The following is a 19,511-nucleotide window of genomic DNA, read 5'->3' as shown; positions in this document are numbered from 1 at the left end:
ACCCCCCTCCACGGGCAGTTCCCATGGACCGGAACACTCAACGTCTGGGGCGACCTCGACCATGAGGAGCTGGACGATCAGGATGTTGGTTATGGAAGTGAGTGAAAAAGTGATGGGTCCAGGATGTCATGTCGGGTAACCCAGGACTGTTCCTCTGGACCATAGCCCTCCCAATCAACAAGGTATTCTAGTCTACCCAGGCGACGTCGAGAGTCCAAGATGGCCTTGACGATGTAAGCTGGGCCATCTTCCAGGAGCAGCAGCGGAGGTTGGTTACCCTCATCAGACTCTGTACAGGGAGAACAGGGAAAACATATATGAGGGTTCAGAAGGGATAAATGGAATGAAGGAGAGATACGATATTGTGAATGCAGTGCTAGATGGTATGTGACAGGATTAATTTGTTTTGTGATGGTGAATGGGCCGATGTAAGGGGCACTTAGCTTTCAGCAGGGGAGCTTGAGACGAATGTCCCTGGTGGAGAGCCAGACCTTCTGCCTTGGATGGTACTTGGGAGTGATAGAACGTCTGGCATCAGCTTGGGTCTTCTGGCGTCGAACAGCATGCTGAAGGTGTACATGAGCAGCGTTCCAGATCCGTTTGCTGTTACGGAATCAGTGATCCACAGCTGGTACTACGGAAGGTTCTCCAGACCAGGGAAACAGAGGTGGTTGGTATCCAAGGACACACTGAAACACGGTGAGACCTGTGGAAGGGTGGTGGAGAGATTTCTGGGCATATTCTGCCCAGGGTAGGTAGCGGCTCCACTCCTGTTGGTTGGTATGGCAGTAGGTACGAAGGAACCATCCTATCTCCTGGATCTTCCTCTCCATCTGGCCATTGGACTGAGGATGGTAACTTGAGGAGAGACTAATTGAGACACCCAGATGTTTAAAGAAGGCCTTCCATACCCTTGAGTTTAATTGAGGGCAGTCCAAAGTTCTGGAAGACGTGTTGGAAAAGTACCTCCGCGGTCTCCATAGCAGTGGGGAGACCATTGAGGGAAACCAGCCGGCATGATTTGGAAAACTGGTCTACTGCTAATAGGATACAAGTAAACCCTTGGAAAGGAAGAAGGTCAATAACGAAGTCTACACCAATGTGGGACCAAGGACGGCATGGAATGGGAAGAGGCAAAAGCTTACCTGTCGGGAGATGTCAGGGTGCTTTTGCCATGGCACAGTCAGAGCAGGAGCGGATGAAACTGGTAACGTCTCGGACTTGATGAGGCCACCAATACTTGTTTTTAAGTAGCTCAAGGGTATGAGAGATTCCAGGGTGTCCAGATCCATGAGAAGAGTGGAGCCACTTGAGGAGTGTTGTACGGAGTGCAGATGGGACGTAGGTTAAGTTGGGTGGACAGGCTTGTGAGGGTTACATGTTGATTCTGTTTGTATGTGTTTTGTTTTTCATTGTTTAATAGCTGAATCAATAAAAAATGTTAATCACAAAAAAGAGAGTCTAAAAATGTGACAGTCCTGCACAACAAATTGTAAAACAGAACGCAGGTTTTTTGAGATGCATTTAGAAATATTAATGTTCTTTTAAACTTAACACAGTGTCTAAATGTGACGGTCCTGAGGTACACTGAAAAAAGTGAGATGTGGGGCAACGATCAAATTCGTCAGTCCAGAGCAGGTTTACATAGAAAAACAATTGTAAAACAGTGCAGACGCACGTGTGAACAGCCAGTAACTCGTCCTATAGCCAACCTGAACCTGGCCCAAAACCTGTAGGTTTGTCAGGTACCATCGGACTCAGATCAGGTCGAAGACCTCTGTATGTGCAGAATAACCAGATGGTGAATATGGTATTTCAGTACAGGTTCCGTGCACTTCCCTATAAATAACGTCCATTTAAGACGTTGCGCCAAACTTTTCTTCTGTCTATTTGAAAAATCCAACCAAATCTGCCAAGAATTCTGTAGCGCATATAGGTCAACAAAGTCAAGTAACTAGTGTCATGGGCACTCCACCATTTTGTATCAGCAAGTGTGTTATACCTCTGACTGAAGAGAGCGAGATCTTAGCAAAACCAAAAATGATAATTGATAATTGGAGTGTGTAGGCCTGTTAATGTATCACAATATTAGGCTTAATAATTAGTCAAAAAGTTTGATTAAATTATTTTATATTTATAATTATTTTCCAAAATTTCCAATATGTTCCAAAAATAATTTCTAAAAAATTATTTCACATTTCAAAATATGCATTAACTACATAAAATCCAGTGTGATACATGTGAAGAGATATTTTTTTATCAACATTTCTGTGAAATTTTATTTAAATATGACATCATATAAAATTTATATTAAAATCTAATGAGAGAATTAGCAGTTATTACTCATAACTGCTCAATACAACTTGGTGGGTAAAATTTAAGACTCCAATGTTTTTTTTTTTTTTTAACTAAACATCATCAAAACAACTGTACAACTCAAGTATACAATATTAATAAGTCATTACTATATTTTCAAGCAAAATCCATTCAATTTACCATTTAAGGTCTAAAACAAGCTCTGTGCTATGCTCTGATAACCATATTTATCTAATCTGTGATACCATGCTTTGAGATACTGTATTACAGATTTAGAGATATAATCGGAACCTTAAAGAAAGTCTTTATAGAGACACTTGGCTAAGGAGTGTGAATTCCAGTCATGGACACTTTTACTAAAGTTCTGACCTGCTAATAAAGTTGTTTACTATGCGCTCAAAGCTATAAATATTTTATAGCGCAAACTTTTATAACTCTTCATTAAGTTAATGTTTCACCATAACTGGGGACAGATAGAATGAGATCAAGTTGAATAGAGCAGAAAAGTTGTGAACAAACTGCTCAGCCAATCTCCTCCCAGTACTCTTCCTTGGAAGTACAGTTATTTTACAGTTATTTTAGCAGAGGCCCGAGACTGCTGGCAAACCCCAGTCTGAGTTGGGTCACTATGCAGCATGAATGTAAAGTAGTCCAGAACACTGGATAGGAGCCAGATTTAATTTTAAGTGACCACTGTCCTAAATGTGTTTTGAACATCTCTCTCCCTCTCTCTCAATACCCCATGTTTACCCTCTTCACACAGTTTATCTCTCTCTTTCTCTCTCTTTTAGTGATCAAACTAAATGACAGCACTGAACATTAGATATAAAGTTTGTACACCCCCTTTTCACATTTTTTGCACTCAGCATCTATTTCTCTGCTCGCTTGATCCCCGCCTACTGTCCCCTGCCCCTATATACAGTAAGTGTATTTTTCAGTATCCAATACAAAGAGCAAGAAGCAATGAAAGAAAGAAATAGAGTAATGATAAGGAGTACTGCATGTCCTCACTCTAGTAAATCGACATGAAGTCCTGTTCTATTTGTGGTGTCAGGCCCTAATAAAGCAAGGTGAGTAATAGCCCTTGTGTCTCATATGTACTGCTTTAAGTTAGAGTCTTCTAAAGGCCTTTTTATGCATGCATTTCCTTAAGGTGTGCCTTTAGCCCCATTGTACACTACTTACAGGTCCTGTAAGTGATTTGTTTTCAATACCACACACAAAATCTTGCATAACCTGACAGATTTCACTGAAATAGTTGTCTTGAGAAATTACACCTAATTTTTTAACAGCCCAAAGCTCTGTAAACAGCTAAAAATAAAAATAATTCAGGGGAGCAATCAACCAAGCAGCCAATCTGAAGCTGTGTCCCAAATGATGCACTGTTCACTATGCATTCAACCATAAAGTGTATGATTTCTAAGTGTATAGTATCATCATAAATGTAACAGACACTAATATTTTATTTATTTTATTTTTTACTACACTGAAGTATTCACTGTTTTACAGTTGATGGAAGTGACATTTTAAATGCAAGCAATGTGTTGTCGCTAGCTTTTGCTTATTAGCCAACCTTGTCCAAAGGTTACATCTCAAACAATGTGCATGTTCACACAGCGTAGTGTGTTGGTAAAGCATTCAACTTGCAAGATGTTGTCTCCACAGAAGTTTCACTAGTTGTCATATTCATCATTAATTACAACTGTTTTGTCAGACCAGGATCACATCCAGGTAACCCCCACCCTTCTCCGCTACATAGGGTAGGCACCCTCACTCGAAAGGAATGTTCCAGGTTCCATAGAAGTTAAGTTCAATCGACAGCATTTCTGACATAATGTTGATAACCACAAAAAATGATTTTGACACATCCCTCATTTATTAAAAAAAAAAAATACATAAAAATGGGTGTGAATGGGGCTTGTCCAGAAATGCTAAAATACACACTGTTTCAAAAGTATAGCCACAAGATAAACATTGTTTGTGTTGACCTGATTTTTGTCTGGTAAAATCAGGGATTTACCAGCATTACAGCGTTAACCAGAGATCAGGGTTTACCTGCCTTACGTCATCATGACAGCAAAGTGTCATGAGTGTTGAGGAAAGAAACAGAGGAGGAGATGTACAGTGTGTGGCTCAGCAGCCCCATGTGTCAAAACTTGTCTATGGAACCACTGATCTGTCTATTATTGACCCACGAGGTACACAGAAATATGACATTTATAGTATCCTTTATTCAAACACAATGACAAGCTACTGTTTGACAAGATCAACAGGTGTGTTGTGCTTTATGTTCCAATCAACAAAGAGAACATCCTCAATGGGGTGCTCAGGAGTCCACTTTGTCTATTGATCACACAAACAGGCAGTGCCACCCCAAACTCACGCCATTCACTAAACTAGTAGTTGACACCTTTGACCTCTCAAACAAACAAAGCAATGATTTAATAGCACCAAAAAGCAAGTATTTTCCCCCTTTGGGAAGTCAACATACAAATGGCTTACTTAAAGGGATAGTTCACCCAAAAATGAAAATTCTCTCATCATTTACTCACCCTTATGCCATTCCAGATGTGTATGACTTTCTTTCTTCTGCTGAACTTAAATGGAGATTTTTAGAAGAATTTCTCAACTCTTTTGGTTTATACAATGCAAGTGAATGGGTGCCAACATTTTGAAGCTCCAAAAATCACTTAAGTCAGATATGATAGATGTGAGAAACAGATCAATATTTAAGTCTTTTTTTTTACAATAAATTCTCCTCCCTGCTCAGTCATACCAATAATACCTCTTTTGAAGATATGGATTAAAACACTGGAGTCATATGGATTACTTTTATGATGCCTTTATATGCTTTTTTGAGCATAAAAATTTTAGCACCATAAAATCATAATATGTGTTCTGCAGAAGAAAGAAAGTCAAACACATCTGGGATGGCATGAGGGTGAGTAAATAATGAGAGAATTTTCATTTTTGGGTGAACTATCCTTTTAACTTTGAAATTTTTTACACCGGACAAATTTTTGCTACACTAATGCCACCAAACAGAATAGTGCTGTTCAACTGTGATGTCAATAGGTATATGAACCTGAAAGGCTAATTCGCCATGGGTTCCCTCAGGAACTTCCTACGGGTTTTTATAATGGGGGTTTTCACTTTATGAGTAAAATAGGGTCTGTGGTTAACACTACTTGAAGATACTTGGACGTTTTGTCCTACAACATAAATTACACAGTCATACGTCAAATGTGAATTTTGAAAAAAAAGTATGCTGCTAACAAGTTGTTAATGGACTACAAATACCACAAGCATGTGAGTGTACATGCCTGATGAAACAGAAAACCTTTGGAGTTCTTATCTAGCAAATTTTTAGCAACATACTTTTTTTAAAAGTATGTTGAAAATTCACATTTGGGGAATGAATGTGTGTAGTTTATGTTGTAGAACGCAATATCAAATTATCTTAAAGTAATGTTTACCACAGACCTTATTTTACTCATAAATCCAAAACTGCCATTATAAAAACTCATAGGAAAATCCAAAGGGAACCCATGGCTTTTCACACAAATTTCTGAATAAACCATCCATCTGCTATTAGTCAATAAAACAGATAGTCCCACCCGAAACTCAAGCTATTGGTTGAGCCAATGTGTCAGGCCAGACGGGCTGCTCAAACAAACAGAGGAATGTTTGAAAGCGCCACAGAAAATTTTTCTGAGAGGATAGGATAAAGTAATCTAACTTTGGAAAAATTACACACTTCACCTTTAAGTGGCAAAAAAAAAAAAAAAATAAAAAATAGATTCCAAAAAGTTCTTATTATTTTTATTACTCAAATTTCTTTCAGTGCAAAACCTAGGTCTGAATAAATCAGACAAAGCTTCAGTGGCAATGATGATAATTTCACTCACACTCATTTTCTTGCTATGCTTTGGATTTTCTTGGAAGAGGAGGGATGGTAAGTCTGGTGAAGGTGCATACATGCTCTCTCTTTCTCTACACACACACACACACACACACAACTGCAACAATTTAACTTTCACACTTTTGTTTTACTATGTCCTCATTGCTCTATTTTTTCACACTTTTTTCAGAGAAGCTGAAGACTCTGAATGTATCAGCGATTGTTCTGCCACCTAGGGTGGTTGTGGGCAAGAAAGGCAGAGTTACCATCAGTGTGGAGGGCAGGCTGGCAGACAGGGTACAGATGACATGGTTTCTTAATGATGTCCTCATAACAGACACTTCATATACAGGTATCAGTTCATTATCAGACAACACTAGTGAAGGGGTAGACACCTGGATCACCACCTCCGCTCTTCAATATATATATCCTTAGAGTGAAATAAATTTAAACTGATCAGCATTTAACCTAATGTGATTAAGTGAATTATTTTAGTGGAACTAATCAGTATTTTTATCACATATATCCTTCTGAGCTAATGATTTATTATTTTAAGTATCTTAATATATGTTCTTTGTGGTGTCGGTCTCAAACTGCTTGTACGAGCATATTCCATATCTGTCTTCATGCTTTAGGAGACAGTGTGTCTCCTGACTAAGAGGCCTAGGTCACGTAGGCCACCTCTCTAGTGTCTTCATGACCCAACAACAAACATTTGATTATGAATGTTTCTGCCAAGTTAACAAGAATACAACTTCATCTCTCCTGAGGGAAAGTACAATTACCTCTATGTTTTAAGTTCCAATAAGATAAGATCAGTCTCCAACAGAAGCATTGTAATATAAGACCTTGAATAGGAGAAACTCTGTGTGTGTTTTTCCAAAGGTATTTCTGTTTCAGGAATTAAGTGAGGATAGCAGTCGAGAGGTGGACAACTGGACCTCAGAGACCTACTACTGTCCATAAGGGGAAGACTGTCCGTGGCCTAGGACCTGACTCAGACCATTGGATCCTATATACGGAACTAAAATATCATGCCAATAATCAATGAGATAAACGATGTACATGATGACCATGTTCAGAAATGTTCTATAGTTATCTATGCTTGTAACCAATCAGAATTCTAGAAACTATAGCATTAACGTCAACGTAACTGTGTATCTGACTATAAGCATTGATGTTTTTGGAACTGAGTTCAGTTCGTGATTCTCCTGTCTTCGAACTCAGAGGCTTTTGCACTGCTGACTTCGGCCATTTTGATTTTGCAAACAACTCTCTTCAGTAAAATTCAACTAATTTGATTGACACCTCGACTTCTGGTCTTCATTCCAAGCCTACTGGTCTACGGGCCCAAGCTGTAATCCCCTACACTAGAGATTCACCTTCCCAACGCTTTCAAAAATGGTCTGATTATTGTATGGATTTCATGACTACACCTTTTTACTTGTCAGCGAGTCAGAGTTTACATTATGTAAATGATTCCCAATACATCCTGCAGCTTCAGTGGTCTTTGGGTGACACTTGATTAATTTCAGGGTGTTTCACAAGAATTTTGCCTAGTATATGAACACTCCGGCAGACCATCTCAGATGTCGGTGTCACATGCAGCATGGTTCACTTATAACACGCTGTGTTACGAAAAATGCACCAGGACGATTCCAAATGCTGTATATTTTATAGTTTATACTAAACTAATGTTGCCATGTATAAAACAAGCATGTGATCCACTAAAGTCATGTGATCCACAACTAGTCGACACAGACCCAACATGTTGACGAGTGGTAGAACCACTTGAAAAGCCGAGCCAATACAAGTTAATTGACGTTTTGAAGTGGCATTAAATGCATTGTTTCTGCACAGCTCTCATTACAGTGTGTGAAAGGGACAAATCCAGATGATAATAATGTAGTGTCAGACCTAGTAGATATGCCAGGGTTGGTTTTTTGTACACATGGGATATTATGTAAGTAATCCAAATTATTAACCTGCATAAACGTAAATTGGCAGTCTGTCTCTCTCTATATATATATATATCTTTCTTTATGTGTGTGGGGGGGGGGGCAGGTTTAAGTGGTTTACGAGGACTTTTTTTAGGTTACAAACTGGTAATTACAAGGGTATTATACTATAAATGTGGTTTATGAGAACATTTCTCGTGTCCCCATAACTCAAATCGCTTAAAAAAAAACAAAAAAAAAAAAAACATACTAAACGATGTTTTATTGAAAAGTTTTTTGTGAGGGTTAGGGTTAGGGGATAGAATCTATAGTTCTTACAGTATAAAAATCATTATGTCTATGGAGAGTCCTCATAATGATAGCTGCACCAACATGTGTCTCTCTCTCTCTCTCTCTCTCTCTCTCTCTCTCTCTCAGAGAAAAAATGTCACATGGCAACCTACACTCCTCGCAATTCTCGTGTGTCTGTGGGATCAGAGAAAGGGCCTTTACTGCCCTCTTCTGCATAAGGATATTACAAGCTACACACACAGCTGCCACACCGAAAGTCCTCCAGCTCAAACAAACAGCTCTTCTCTTCTTTCTCCTTTATACCCTATCTGTCCATTCACAAGAGTGCAGTCTTTAAATGTCAGATTTCATATAAGGGCAAAGACAAGACTGTGGCAGAGAGAGTGTCCGATAAGTTTACGATTCTAGGTAAGAGGGCATGCTTAGGTCTCTGATAACCTGATTAATTAGATTAATAATGTTTCTTGTTAAGTTTTCAAAATCTAGCAAAACAAAAAATTATATTTTGCATAAAAAAATTAGCCTAGTTTTAGGACCAGTAAGATTTTTTTGCATTGTATTAAAATCAGCATACATTAAAGGCAGTAAATGCTACCGCGATGTATATATTTTACAATTTAAATAATATATAATTGGGATTTTTAACTCAAATAACAAAATAAGCAACAATGTTGCATACAACTGTTTGAAATGTTAAAAAAAAACAATAGTATATTTCACTGTATAGCCTACTGCACAGTATGCTGTAAGCAGTATGGTAGCATTTAATTTCAAATTTAACCTAAAGCCGACATCACACCAGCTTCAACAACAAAATCAATGGCTTATTTCTTTTCTCTTTTCTTCTTTTTTTTTTTTTTTTTTTAGGGTGAAAAATGACATGTTCTTGACCTGTATTGTGGTTTTAATTTATCGGTTCCTACTTCCAGTTAATTGTTCTCTTTTAGCATGTACAAGAGGTGCATGTTTACAGTTGTTGAATTTTTGTTTAGCACCACCTAAAGTTTCAGAGATCCAGTTCTCAGAGCCAAATGAGGAAGGAGGTATCACATACACACATATACAAACAATATACAATATTTCAAAATATATCAAATTGCATAATTCTAAAAGGTTGGCAGTAACAGACTCTCTCCCCAGAGTCCCTCTGGCAGCCCCACAGCCTGATGCTGAAGGCTTCTTTTCAGCCATGAGCCAGTGCAGGAGAAACCAGGGCAGAGCTGGAGAGAGGAGAAACCAGGGTGTGGGTCACCATTCATCACATAGCCCTAAAACAGCCCATCACATGGGACACCAGAAGTGAGAGAACTACAGGCACAGAACTTGAGAAAAACTGAAATATGTAAATGCTTGTTGCAAAAGAAGATTAAAGCTACATTCTTTATAGCATACTTTGTTTAAGGGATTGTTCACAGAGGGGAAAAAAAGGATTTTTAGAAGAATATTTTAGCTCTGTTGGTCCATTTAATGCAATTGAATGGTGGCCAGAACTTTGAAGCTCCAAAAAGCACATGAAGGCAACATAAAAGTAATCCATATGACTCCAGTTGTTTAATCCATGTCTTCTGAAGCGATATGATAGGTGTGGGTGAGAAACAGATCAATATTTAAGTTTTTTTTTATTTATTTTTTACTATAAATTCTGCTCCCTGCAGAGTAGGTGGTGCATGCTTTAAAACATCCACCATTGTGCCTGTTCCAAAGCAATCAAAAATGACTTGCTTAAATGACTGGCGTCCTGTTGCTCTGACCCCCATCATCAGCAAATGTTTTGAGAGACTAATCAGAGATTACATCTGCTCTGTGCTGCCTCTCTCTCTTGACCCGTTGCAGTTTGCTTACCGCAACAACCGCTCCACTGATGATGCCATTGCATCTACAATACACACTGCTCTCTCCTACCTGGAAAAAAAGAACACTTATGTGAGAATGCTGTTTGTAGACTACAGCTCAGCATTTAACACCATAGTGCCCTCCAAGCTAGATGAGAAACTCCGGGCTCTGGGCTTAAACAGCTCACTGTGCAGCTGGATCCTGGACTTCCTGTCAAGCAGATGCCAGGTGGTTAGAATAGGCAGCAACATCTCCTCATCACTGACCCTCAACACTGGAGCCCCACAGGGCTGTGTTCTCAGCCCACTACTGTATTCCTTGTACACACATGACTGTGTGGCAACACATAGCTCCAATGCCATCATTAAGTTTGCTGATGACACGACGGTGGTAGGTCTGATCACTGACAATGATGAAACAGCCTACAGAGAGGAGGTGCACACTCTGACACACTGGTGTCAGGAGCACAACCTCTCCCTCAACGTCAGTAAGACAAAGGAGCTTGTGGTGGACTTCAGGAGAAAAGACAGAGAACACAGTCCCATCACCATCAATGGAGCACCAGTGGAGAGAGTCAGCAGCTTCAAGTTCCTGGGTGTCCACATCACTGAGGAACTCACATGGTCCATCCACACTGAAGTCGTTGTGAAGAAGGCTCATCAGTGCCTCTTCTTCCTGAGACGGCTGAGGAAGTTTGGAATGAACCGCCACATCCTCACACAGTTCTACACCTGCACTGCAGAGAGCATCCTGACTGGCTGCATCTCCGCCTGGTACGGCAATAGCACCGCCCACAACTGCAAAGCACCGCAAACGGTGGTGCGAACTGCCAGACACATCATCGGAGGTGAGCTTCCCTCCCTCCAGGAAATATATACAAGGCGGTGTGTGAAAAAAGCTCGGAGGATCATCAGAGACTCCAGCCACCCGAGCCATGGGCTGTTCTCACTGCTACCATCAGGCAGGCGGTATCGCAGCATCAGGACCCGCACCAGCCGACTTCATGATAGCTTCTTCCCCCAAGCAATCAGACTTTTGAACTCTTGATCTCCCACGATCAAATACATCAGCACTGCACTTTATTACCCTTACTCATATCTCACACCGGACTGTCATAAATTATATTATTATTATTATATTATATTCTCTCTTAATAACTGACTATCAACCGACAGCTGAATGTCAATACAGTACAATACTGTACATTCTATATATACTATATATACTTTTTTATATATTTTATTTTTAAGGTCTTACTTGATGTATTCCGATTTCAGAATGTCATATTTTACTTCTCAATTTTATTTTGTTTTTTGTTTTTGCAGAGCCCACAGAGTTATTTTGAAATCCCAGACCTGACCCATATCTTCTCTGGATAGGCTTCCAACACATCTCTGAGCACATTTGCAGCCATATTTATTTTTTCCTAAACATGTGCATCTTTTCTTTTACTACTAATTATGTAATGCATAACACAACAGAAACGTTGCCACTCACTACATATTTCTGAATAATGTATGTCATCAATTATTTTAATTAAACAGATTTAAATATAAAGTATAAATATAAAAAATAAAAAATAAAAATAAATAAATTTGCCAGTGACTTTGTTTAAAAAGAGAGTACATGAGAGAGTGAGAGAAAATGCACCAATATGACTAATTTTGACCGTGTGCTAAGCTGACTCTCAAACCTCAACCACAACACTGAACACTTGTGTGTGCATATTCAAACACTTAAGCTCAATGCAAATATGTATAAAGGTATACTTCAACCTAAGCAATCTTTAGTTTACTTTATCAACCAACATTGGCATAACTGACAAAGTGCAAAATCTACTACGAATTTATGCTGATACTGTATGTGTTGGAAAAACAAGCCTGGAGCGGTAGTGTGCGCACACACACACACACACGCGTTGCACAGCAGTAACCGCTGCATGCAGCGGAACCCTATGGCTGTGCTTTAAAAACCTAGTGAGCTGCCTTCCTACACAGTATTTTGAGCAGAATACGCGAGTGCACGTGCAGCATTTGTGGGCATAATCAGCACGTCCATACGCAGAAAATGATTCACGCGCAAATGATGACCCAAGAATACTGCTGGTCCGGAACACGCAAATGTTCCCCAAAACATTGTCTTTTTAGGTAGCATAGTAAGTTTTGAGACACGGCCTTTGATTATGAAGGGAACTGTTCACCGAAATGACATGACAGGTCTAATGACAATTTTTTTCTCACCACAAACCAACTCCGTGCGAGTGTTTTTTGCTCTTGCGTTGGCTGGTGTGATGCTTCACACAGAGCGTCTTCCTTATTAAAACACCGGACATATGAGCGTCAGGAACTAAACAAATGCGAGCACCACCACCATCCAGTAAGAAAACAAATACACTTGTAAGTCTTACCGCCCGTGTTAAAACGCGGAGTCCCGCTGTTAACGGTCTGAACTAAGATGTTGTGAGGAAAAACACGTGCGTCGCTACCAAACTTTGAGAAAGTTTCATTAATCTGTCCACTCTTGATCTTTTCTCGTTTCATCAGCTATGGACGCTTCCGAAAACTCGGGGAGTCGCTTTGGTCGCTCTATTTGGACTGTTTGGGTGAGTAAATGTTGTTGATCATTTTTTTCCTGATTGGCTTATTAATAATGGTAAATCCATTTGTCTATATCTGCATTTTAGTTATGTTTTATTATGTTGGCTTGACAGAGCCAACTTACTGTTATTCTACAGACTTGGTTTAGGGTTTTCCCAAAATCCCTATAAAAAATAAAAAATAAAAAAATCAATTGTAACTCTTAGAACTTTCAAGCTACATCCACCAACCTTGGTTAGATTTAGTGTACTGTGTCTTTTCTAACTGACTGCACATAAAGTTTTCCCAAACATGGCGATCAAAAATGGGAACAATCCCATAGACTGACATGGACGAATGTTCAAATGAGCCAATGGAATGTTCAGTTCTAACTCCAGCTGTCAAAACATTTGTAAACAAACCCACACAAGGCTTTTAATCTGCTTTAAGATGCTTTGACTTGCTTTTTTATATCTATATCCATCCATTCATTCATCTGTCTATCTGACAGCCTGTCTGACTACTTATCTAGCTGGCTTGACGTATTACTGTCTGTTTAAACATGAAACTTTTAAAACTAGTTTAAACTTCAGACAAGGCTTTGCCAAGCCAACATCAAAGATTGTCTTGATAAACTATAACTATGTAGTTGCTTGTCTACTATAGTACTCCATTGACTTTCTCAATTCAGTTGAGGACTATAGAAAAACGGGTTATAAATCTTATAGTTCATTCTGCCTCTTATGGACTCATGTGTTTCAATGTTGTGCTCATATAGGGTTATCTCACAGGAGCTGTTGCAAGATACCTCAGACCGGAAGTTACAGATGAAGGAAACCAAAATAATGTTGTTTCGAAAAATACAGCAAATGAGATTAACAGGGAAGAAAAAGAAAATGAAGCTGAGAAAAAGGTGGAGGGTAAGAAATGCAATGAAAATGAAAACAATACAGAGGTCAAATGTGTGTTGCCTGAGGCCAGAATGCAAGGTGCTTTGGCACAGTGGGAAAACACTAATGTGGTCACAGATGATCATATTGAACTTCATGTAAACACCACAAAGAAACAAACTTACCATTGTGCAGTGTGGTCCATTGGCACCAATCATGGCGAGAGTGTTTCAGGTGATGATGTAGACAGTGATGGACACAAGCAAAAGAGTGGAACAAGAACTTTGGATGTTCAGATCGATGACAAAAATGAAGAAAGACAAAAAAGTGAAGCACGTGTTGAAAAAGAGCCAGTTTCGTCTGATGCAAGCTGTGAGGAGCGTAAGGTGAGTGAAACTGAAGAAGAGCCAGTTGAAATTGTGGACAGTAAACAAAAAGATGGTTCCAGTAAAGATAAAAAAGAAGAAGAATGTGATCATGAGGATGACAGTTTTCAAGTGTGTGATTTCATGAGAGAAGATCAAAATAATGCAGAGGTAACAATCAAATCTGAGCTTTATGGACAAGACGTAGAACAGGAAAAATTGATTAACAAGGTGGACTATAGAGAAACCGCAGACATCAGGGGGACAGAATACACCACAGACTTTCCCAAGGAAAAAGGGGTTGAATGTGTTATTGATGAAAAGGAGCAACAAACTGTTGTCCAAAATCAGCAACTGGAGAAAGTTGAAGATTTTGAAGACGAAGGAACTGAATCACAAGTGAAAGATGGAGATTCAAAGGAAGATAGTGCATTTTCAAACCCTCTTGAGATTGAAAGACTTGAAGTAATTAAAAAACATTCAGAAGAAATGATTGAAAATGAGCACATATCAAAAAATGAGCTGGGAAGTATGGATACAACTGAGCAGGATAAAGACATTCAAGAGAGTGAACAACTGGATTGGCTGGACACTTGTGAATTAGCAGGTACAGGCATTTGCAACATAGAGGAAAGTTATGATGGAAGGCTGGGAGAAACCCAAACTGCACAAACAAAGAATGTAGATGAAACTAAATCTGAGTTATTGAAGCTAGAAGTTACACTGCCAAGGGCTTCAGAAGAAATATTTGAAGAAATTGTACGAAGTAATGAACCAGGAAGGAACATAGCCACAGTAGTTGATTCATTTTTTGAAACTGTTGCTACATCTAAAGACACCTTGCAGTCTGATTTATCAAAACAGGATACTCTACAAACAGGAACTGGACCACCTGTGGTGGCCATAAAAACTGAGGCTGTGTTTTCGGATCTCATTGTTTCTGAACTCTTTGGAGAATTGAGGAAAGGGCCAGAGGTTGGATCAGTAAAGACAGGGGCTGTGGACCAAGTAAAAACAGTAGAGACTGCTTTGGGATGTATTGAGGAGATTAAGACTAACTTAGATCAGCCAAACACTCTAACAGAAGAGCATTCACAAAGGGACTCTGTGGTCCCCCACTCTGTTGAGCTAGAATTGAAGGATAGCAAGGAGGCAATTGAGATTGAACAAGACATTGAAACTCCAATTGATTACTTAAATGCAACACTTCAGGAAATGGACAAAACCAAGTTCTCTCTCAAAAAACATGCGCTGACTTTTGAAACCGTGGAAGCAAAGATCAGTTCAAGAAAAGCAAATATGAAAACCTATGAGACAAACAGTCAAGCAGACAGTGAGCTTCTTGAGTTGACCACAGTAAGAGAATGCAAATTGTCTCAAGCAACAATGGACACTGTCAGTGAATCACCGGCAGAAGGTGAAAGGAAATCTGTTGTTGTGTGTGCAATTGCTGGAACTGAACCTTATCCAGTTGATATGAAACTTGATGCAGAGGATGCACCAGATGTGGTAGAAGTGAAAATTGGGCCAGTTGGATCACAGACTGGACTAACAAGACCTTTGAGTCCAGCAGAGTTTCTGGTCGAAACTCTAGATTTGAAGAAAGACTCAGACATATACTCAGAGGGACAGGAGAATATAGAGATCAGATTGTTAGATGAAACGGATGCATTGAAGACCACTTTAGAGTATGTAGACGAAATAATTAATCAAGTCCTAAAGGAAATGATAGAAATGGAAAATAATGTAGGACAAGAAGTAGAACCTTTGGTAGGACTTTCAACAGAAAAACTTGGTGATGCAGAATTTCAAGAACTGCCAACTGGTACCTTAGTCCTAGAGCAAGAAAATATGGAGGCGTCCGAGTTCTTAGCTGGGACAGAGGAGAGCATAGTAGAGATGGAAACATCAATTTGTGAAGTTGTCAAGAAACAAAACGATGACCGTATTCTTTCACCTGTGTCCGAAACAACTGACGCTGTTGAACATATAGAAGAGAAGGGTACAGCTGGAGAAGCAGTGTTATGTTGTCATGAAGACATAATGGAAATCAGCAAATCCAGGATTAAAAGAAGATTTGAAAATGTGAGCAAAGATGTTCCAGAAGTGAAGATAGGAGAAGAAAAGGCCCCAACAACAGACTGGCCAACTACTGTTAATTTAGATCTACAGGTAGTGTATATTTATTTTGAGTAAATCAATCACCCATGGCACTACAAATATAGATGTGATCTTAAGAGAACTAGGAACAGTAAACCAGGCATGGCTTTTTTATTTTATTTTCAGGCATTCAAGGACTCATATTTGGACTTTAGTGTTCAGAAGTCTAGAATTGCAGTGAAGAATCCCCTAGTTCGGCCACCCAAAGACCCTAGAAAACTTATTTTTAAGGCCTCAGTGGAACCCTTTCTTCCAAAGCCTCCAGCATGCGGCCTGTTGAAGGGAGGTCAGGGAATCGCAGTCTCTGTGCCAAGTAAAGGGGTCATTGGATTTAAACTCCCAGGTAAATTACCCCAAATAAAACCTAAATTAATATATATACATATATATATGATTATTTAGGTATGTAAAGCAAATTAAATTAACTTTCAGTCCTTGGGCAATGTTAATCAGAACATTTTAGAAGGATATGGATTGTTTTTTAGAATTCTCGATTTTTATTTTATTTTTTAGGTATGATGCCCGCACTGAAAAAAACTGAGTTTGGTAAGAAAGCAAGAGAGTATGGAGAGGCAGAGAGCCGACTACAGGTACAGGAACAGGTATGGGCACACTGTTTGAGTACATGAAAGCTAATGGAAACGTGGCAAAGTTATAGGGATAGTTCACCCAAAAATGATGTTGTGTTCTGTTGATCTCCTTCTTTGTGCAGTTAAAGAAAGAAAGACATGAAGGATGTGGAACAACTTGATGATGACATGATTTTATTTTTGGGTGAACTAGACCTTTTAATGCATAATCTAAGCACAATATTATCAAGGCATATATTAGTATTTTTATAAATCATTGGGTAGATCTATGGTGGTAACCATAATTTCCTCTACTCAGCAAAAGTCAGTGGCAATAACAGAGGATTCTGTCAAACAAGAGCCAGTGTCACTTAAACCCAAATGGACACCACCAAGACATCCTGGGTAGGACCTGTAATATCAGTCTGCATTATTCCTTTCCATATAATCTTGAGCATTAGGTGTAACTGCAATTTTTTCGCAACCAACATAGAATACAAACTGGCTCTACTAACTGTTTTAATGTTTGTCTTTATTTTGTGCAGTATGGGCAGTCCCTTGATGATGGCAGAACTCAAAGGCAAACTCAAAAAGCCTCTAAAGGAGTAATCAATTTGATTATTTCATTATATTTGGATGCAGAGATGCATTCTCCACCTGGTTTCTATTTGTAATTTATTTTCTTATTTAAGCACTATGCAACCTGACAAATATTGTGGGGTTTTTTGCTATTGCAAAAGTCTGAAGCCTGTGTTTACCACTGAAGTTAAGCAATATTTCAATTTCACTTCCTCCATTTCATTAGATATCTGCTCACTGCTCAGTGAAAAAAAAAAAAAAATAATAATTTATTTCAGCTGTGTTCTGAAATTTATTTTAAGACTTTCAATCTCATGTATAGTCTTAACATTGTGTGTGCCTTACCAAGCTCAGCGAAGCTCAGAATTTACTTGGAAGCAAATGAAGTATGAAATAAAAACTTGAAGTGAGGTCAAGGCCATTCATTGTGAGATAAATATCAATAAATATTTTTGCACTTTTTCATTGCAAGACTTGTTTCTTTGTTGTAAAAACTGCTGTGATATGCCCATGTTTATCAGTAGAAGTCACATGTGTCTATAGCTGCAAGGAGGCAGCAAAGAGCTGTTGGCAGCCATATGTCTTCACAACACTGGAGGGCAGCAGCAGGGACAGATTTAGGCATGGGCGACATGGGCAGCCGCCTGGGGAGCGGCACGAGGTGCCCACACAAAAAAGTGGGCACCCTGAAGTCCACCAGCCATCTCATCTCCAACCACCCTCCCTCCCTGTCAACAACTTTTGTTAGCTGGAGGGAAATGGGGGGTGATGAAGGGGGCTTTGCCCAGGGCGCCATACAAGCTAGAACCGCCACTGGGCATCAGAGCAAATACCATTTGCTATTTTATAAGAGAAGTCACGGACAATTTTACGACAGGTAGGTGTCGGTTTTACAAGAATGTCCAAATCCTCAGTATTCATGAAACCATAAGCAAGATGACCTACTATTTCCGACGAGATTTTGAAGTGCGGATCAACTGTAATGGTCCCATAATTATTCGGAAGCCGAGGCAACGGTGGAGAACCGCAAGTCGGATGGCTCTGCTCAACTGTAAAAATAAATTGTTTCTTGTGCTTAAATTGTGCTTGTTTAACCAAACCCGAGAAAATTACTTCCACGGTCGTTGTTCTTTCATCATATATTCAGGTCATGGGTCAATACCAACATCCCCTGATGAAGTATGGCTGAAATCTATTCATTCCACTTGCTTTCTTTTCTTATCCGCCATATTGTCTTGTACAATCAGGCCAGAAATACACTGAACAAGGAAATCAGAGTGGCTAAAAGAAGATACTCTGAGAAGCTGGAAAACAAGTTTTCAGCTAACAACCCTGCATCAGTATGGAGTGGCATGAAACAACTCACAAATTACAGGACTCCTACCCCCAACCCTGTGGTGGACCAACAACTGGCTGATGACCTGAATGTGTTCTACTGCAGATTTGAAAGGCCCAATCTCACACCCCACACCCACTCTCACCTTCACTTCACACAATCACCAACACCTCCTGCAACCCCCCTCCTGCTACTCAACCTGCACTTAAGATCTGTGAAGATGATGTGAGCCGCATCTTTCGGAAAAAAAAGACAAGGAAAGCTTCAGGCCCAGATGGAATCTCACCAGCGTGTCTTCAATCCTGTGCTAACCATCTGGCCCCCATCTTCACACAGATCTTCAATCGATCACTGGAGCAGTGTGAAGTCCCATGCTGCTTCAAACGCAAAGGACTTAATGAATACAGACCTGACGTCTGTGATCATGAAATCATTTGAGAGACTGGTGTTGGCCCACCTGAAGAAAATCACTGGACCCTTTCTAGATCCCCTTCAATTTGCTTCAACATGGGATTGCATCATATCCTGCAACATCTGGACAGACCAGGGACATATGCAAGGATCCTTTTTGTGGACTTCAGTTCGGCTTTCAACACCATCATCCCAGCTATACTCCGGACTAAATTACACCAACTCTCTGTTCTCATGTCTATCTGTCAGTGGATTATCAGCTTTCTGATGGACAGGTAGCAGCTTGTGAGACAGGGGAAACTCACTTCCAGCACCTGTACAATCAG

At 39.6% G+C, this 19,511-nt stretch overlaps 1 protein-coding gene and 1 long non-coding RNA gene across 4 annotated transcripts in view; both read left to right on the top strand.

The window, feature by feature from the left end:
- LOC127427433 (uncharacterized) overlaps positions 1–8,167 on the top strand; it is a 33,290-nt gene extending 25,123 nt beyond the window's left edge. Inside the window, exons 2-3 of one of the 2 annotated variants that reach the window (XR_007894939.1) lie at positions 6,408–6,569; positions 7,118–8,167. This is a non-coding gene — a long non-coding RNA (uncharacterized LOC127427433). Of the gene's footprint in view, positions 1–6,407; positions 6,570–6,852 lie in introns of both variants that reach the window. The other variant, XR_007894940.1, reaches the window with a different exon arrangement.
- Positions 8,168–12,380: 4,213 nt separating this feature from the next.
- Positions 12,381–17,903, top strand: si:ch211-136m16.8 (uncharacterized). 2 transcript variants are annotated; one of them, XM_051674966.1, is made up of 7 exons: positions 12,382–12,695; positions 12,843–12,901; positions 13,654–16,302; positions 16,417–16,633; positions 16,804–16,892; positions 17,179–17,264; positions 17,405–17,903. In XM_051674966.1, exons 2-7 carry the CDS (start codon positions 12,845–12,847, stop codon positions 17,466–17,468), a joined length of 3,162 nt encoding a protein of 1,053 aa, XP_051530926.1. In that variant the 5' UTR covers positions 12,382–12,695; positions 12,843–12,844; the 3' UTR covers positions 17,469–17,903. The 2 variants fall into 2 exon arrangements, with proteins under 2 accessions (XP_051530925.1, XP_051530926.1); XM_051674965.1 differs by having other exon boundaries at positions 12,381–12,901.
- Positions 17,904–19,511: the final 1,608 nt, after the last annotated feature.

This window comes from Myxocyprinus asiaticus, chromosome 36, assembly GCF_019703515.2.
Source record: "Myxocyprinus asiaticus isolate MX2 ecotype Aquarium Trade chromosome 36, UBuf_Myxa_2, whole genome shotgun sequence".
NCBI lineage: Eukaryota > Metazoa > Chordata > Actinopteri > Cypriniformes > Catostomidae > Myxocyprinus > Myxocyprinus asiaticus.
This window is presented reverse-complemented; position numbering and strand designations above follow the sequence as displayed.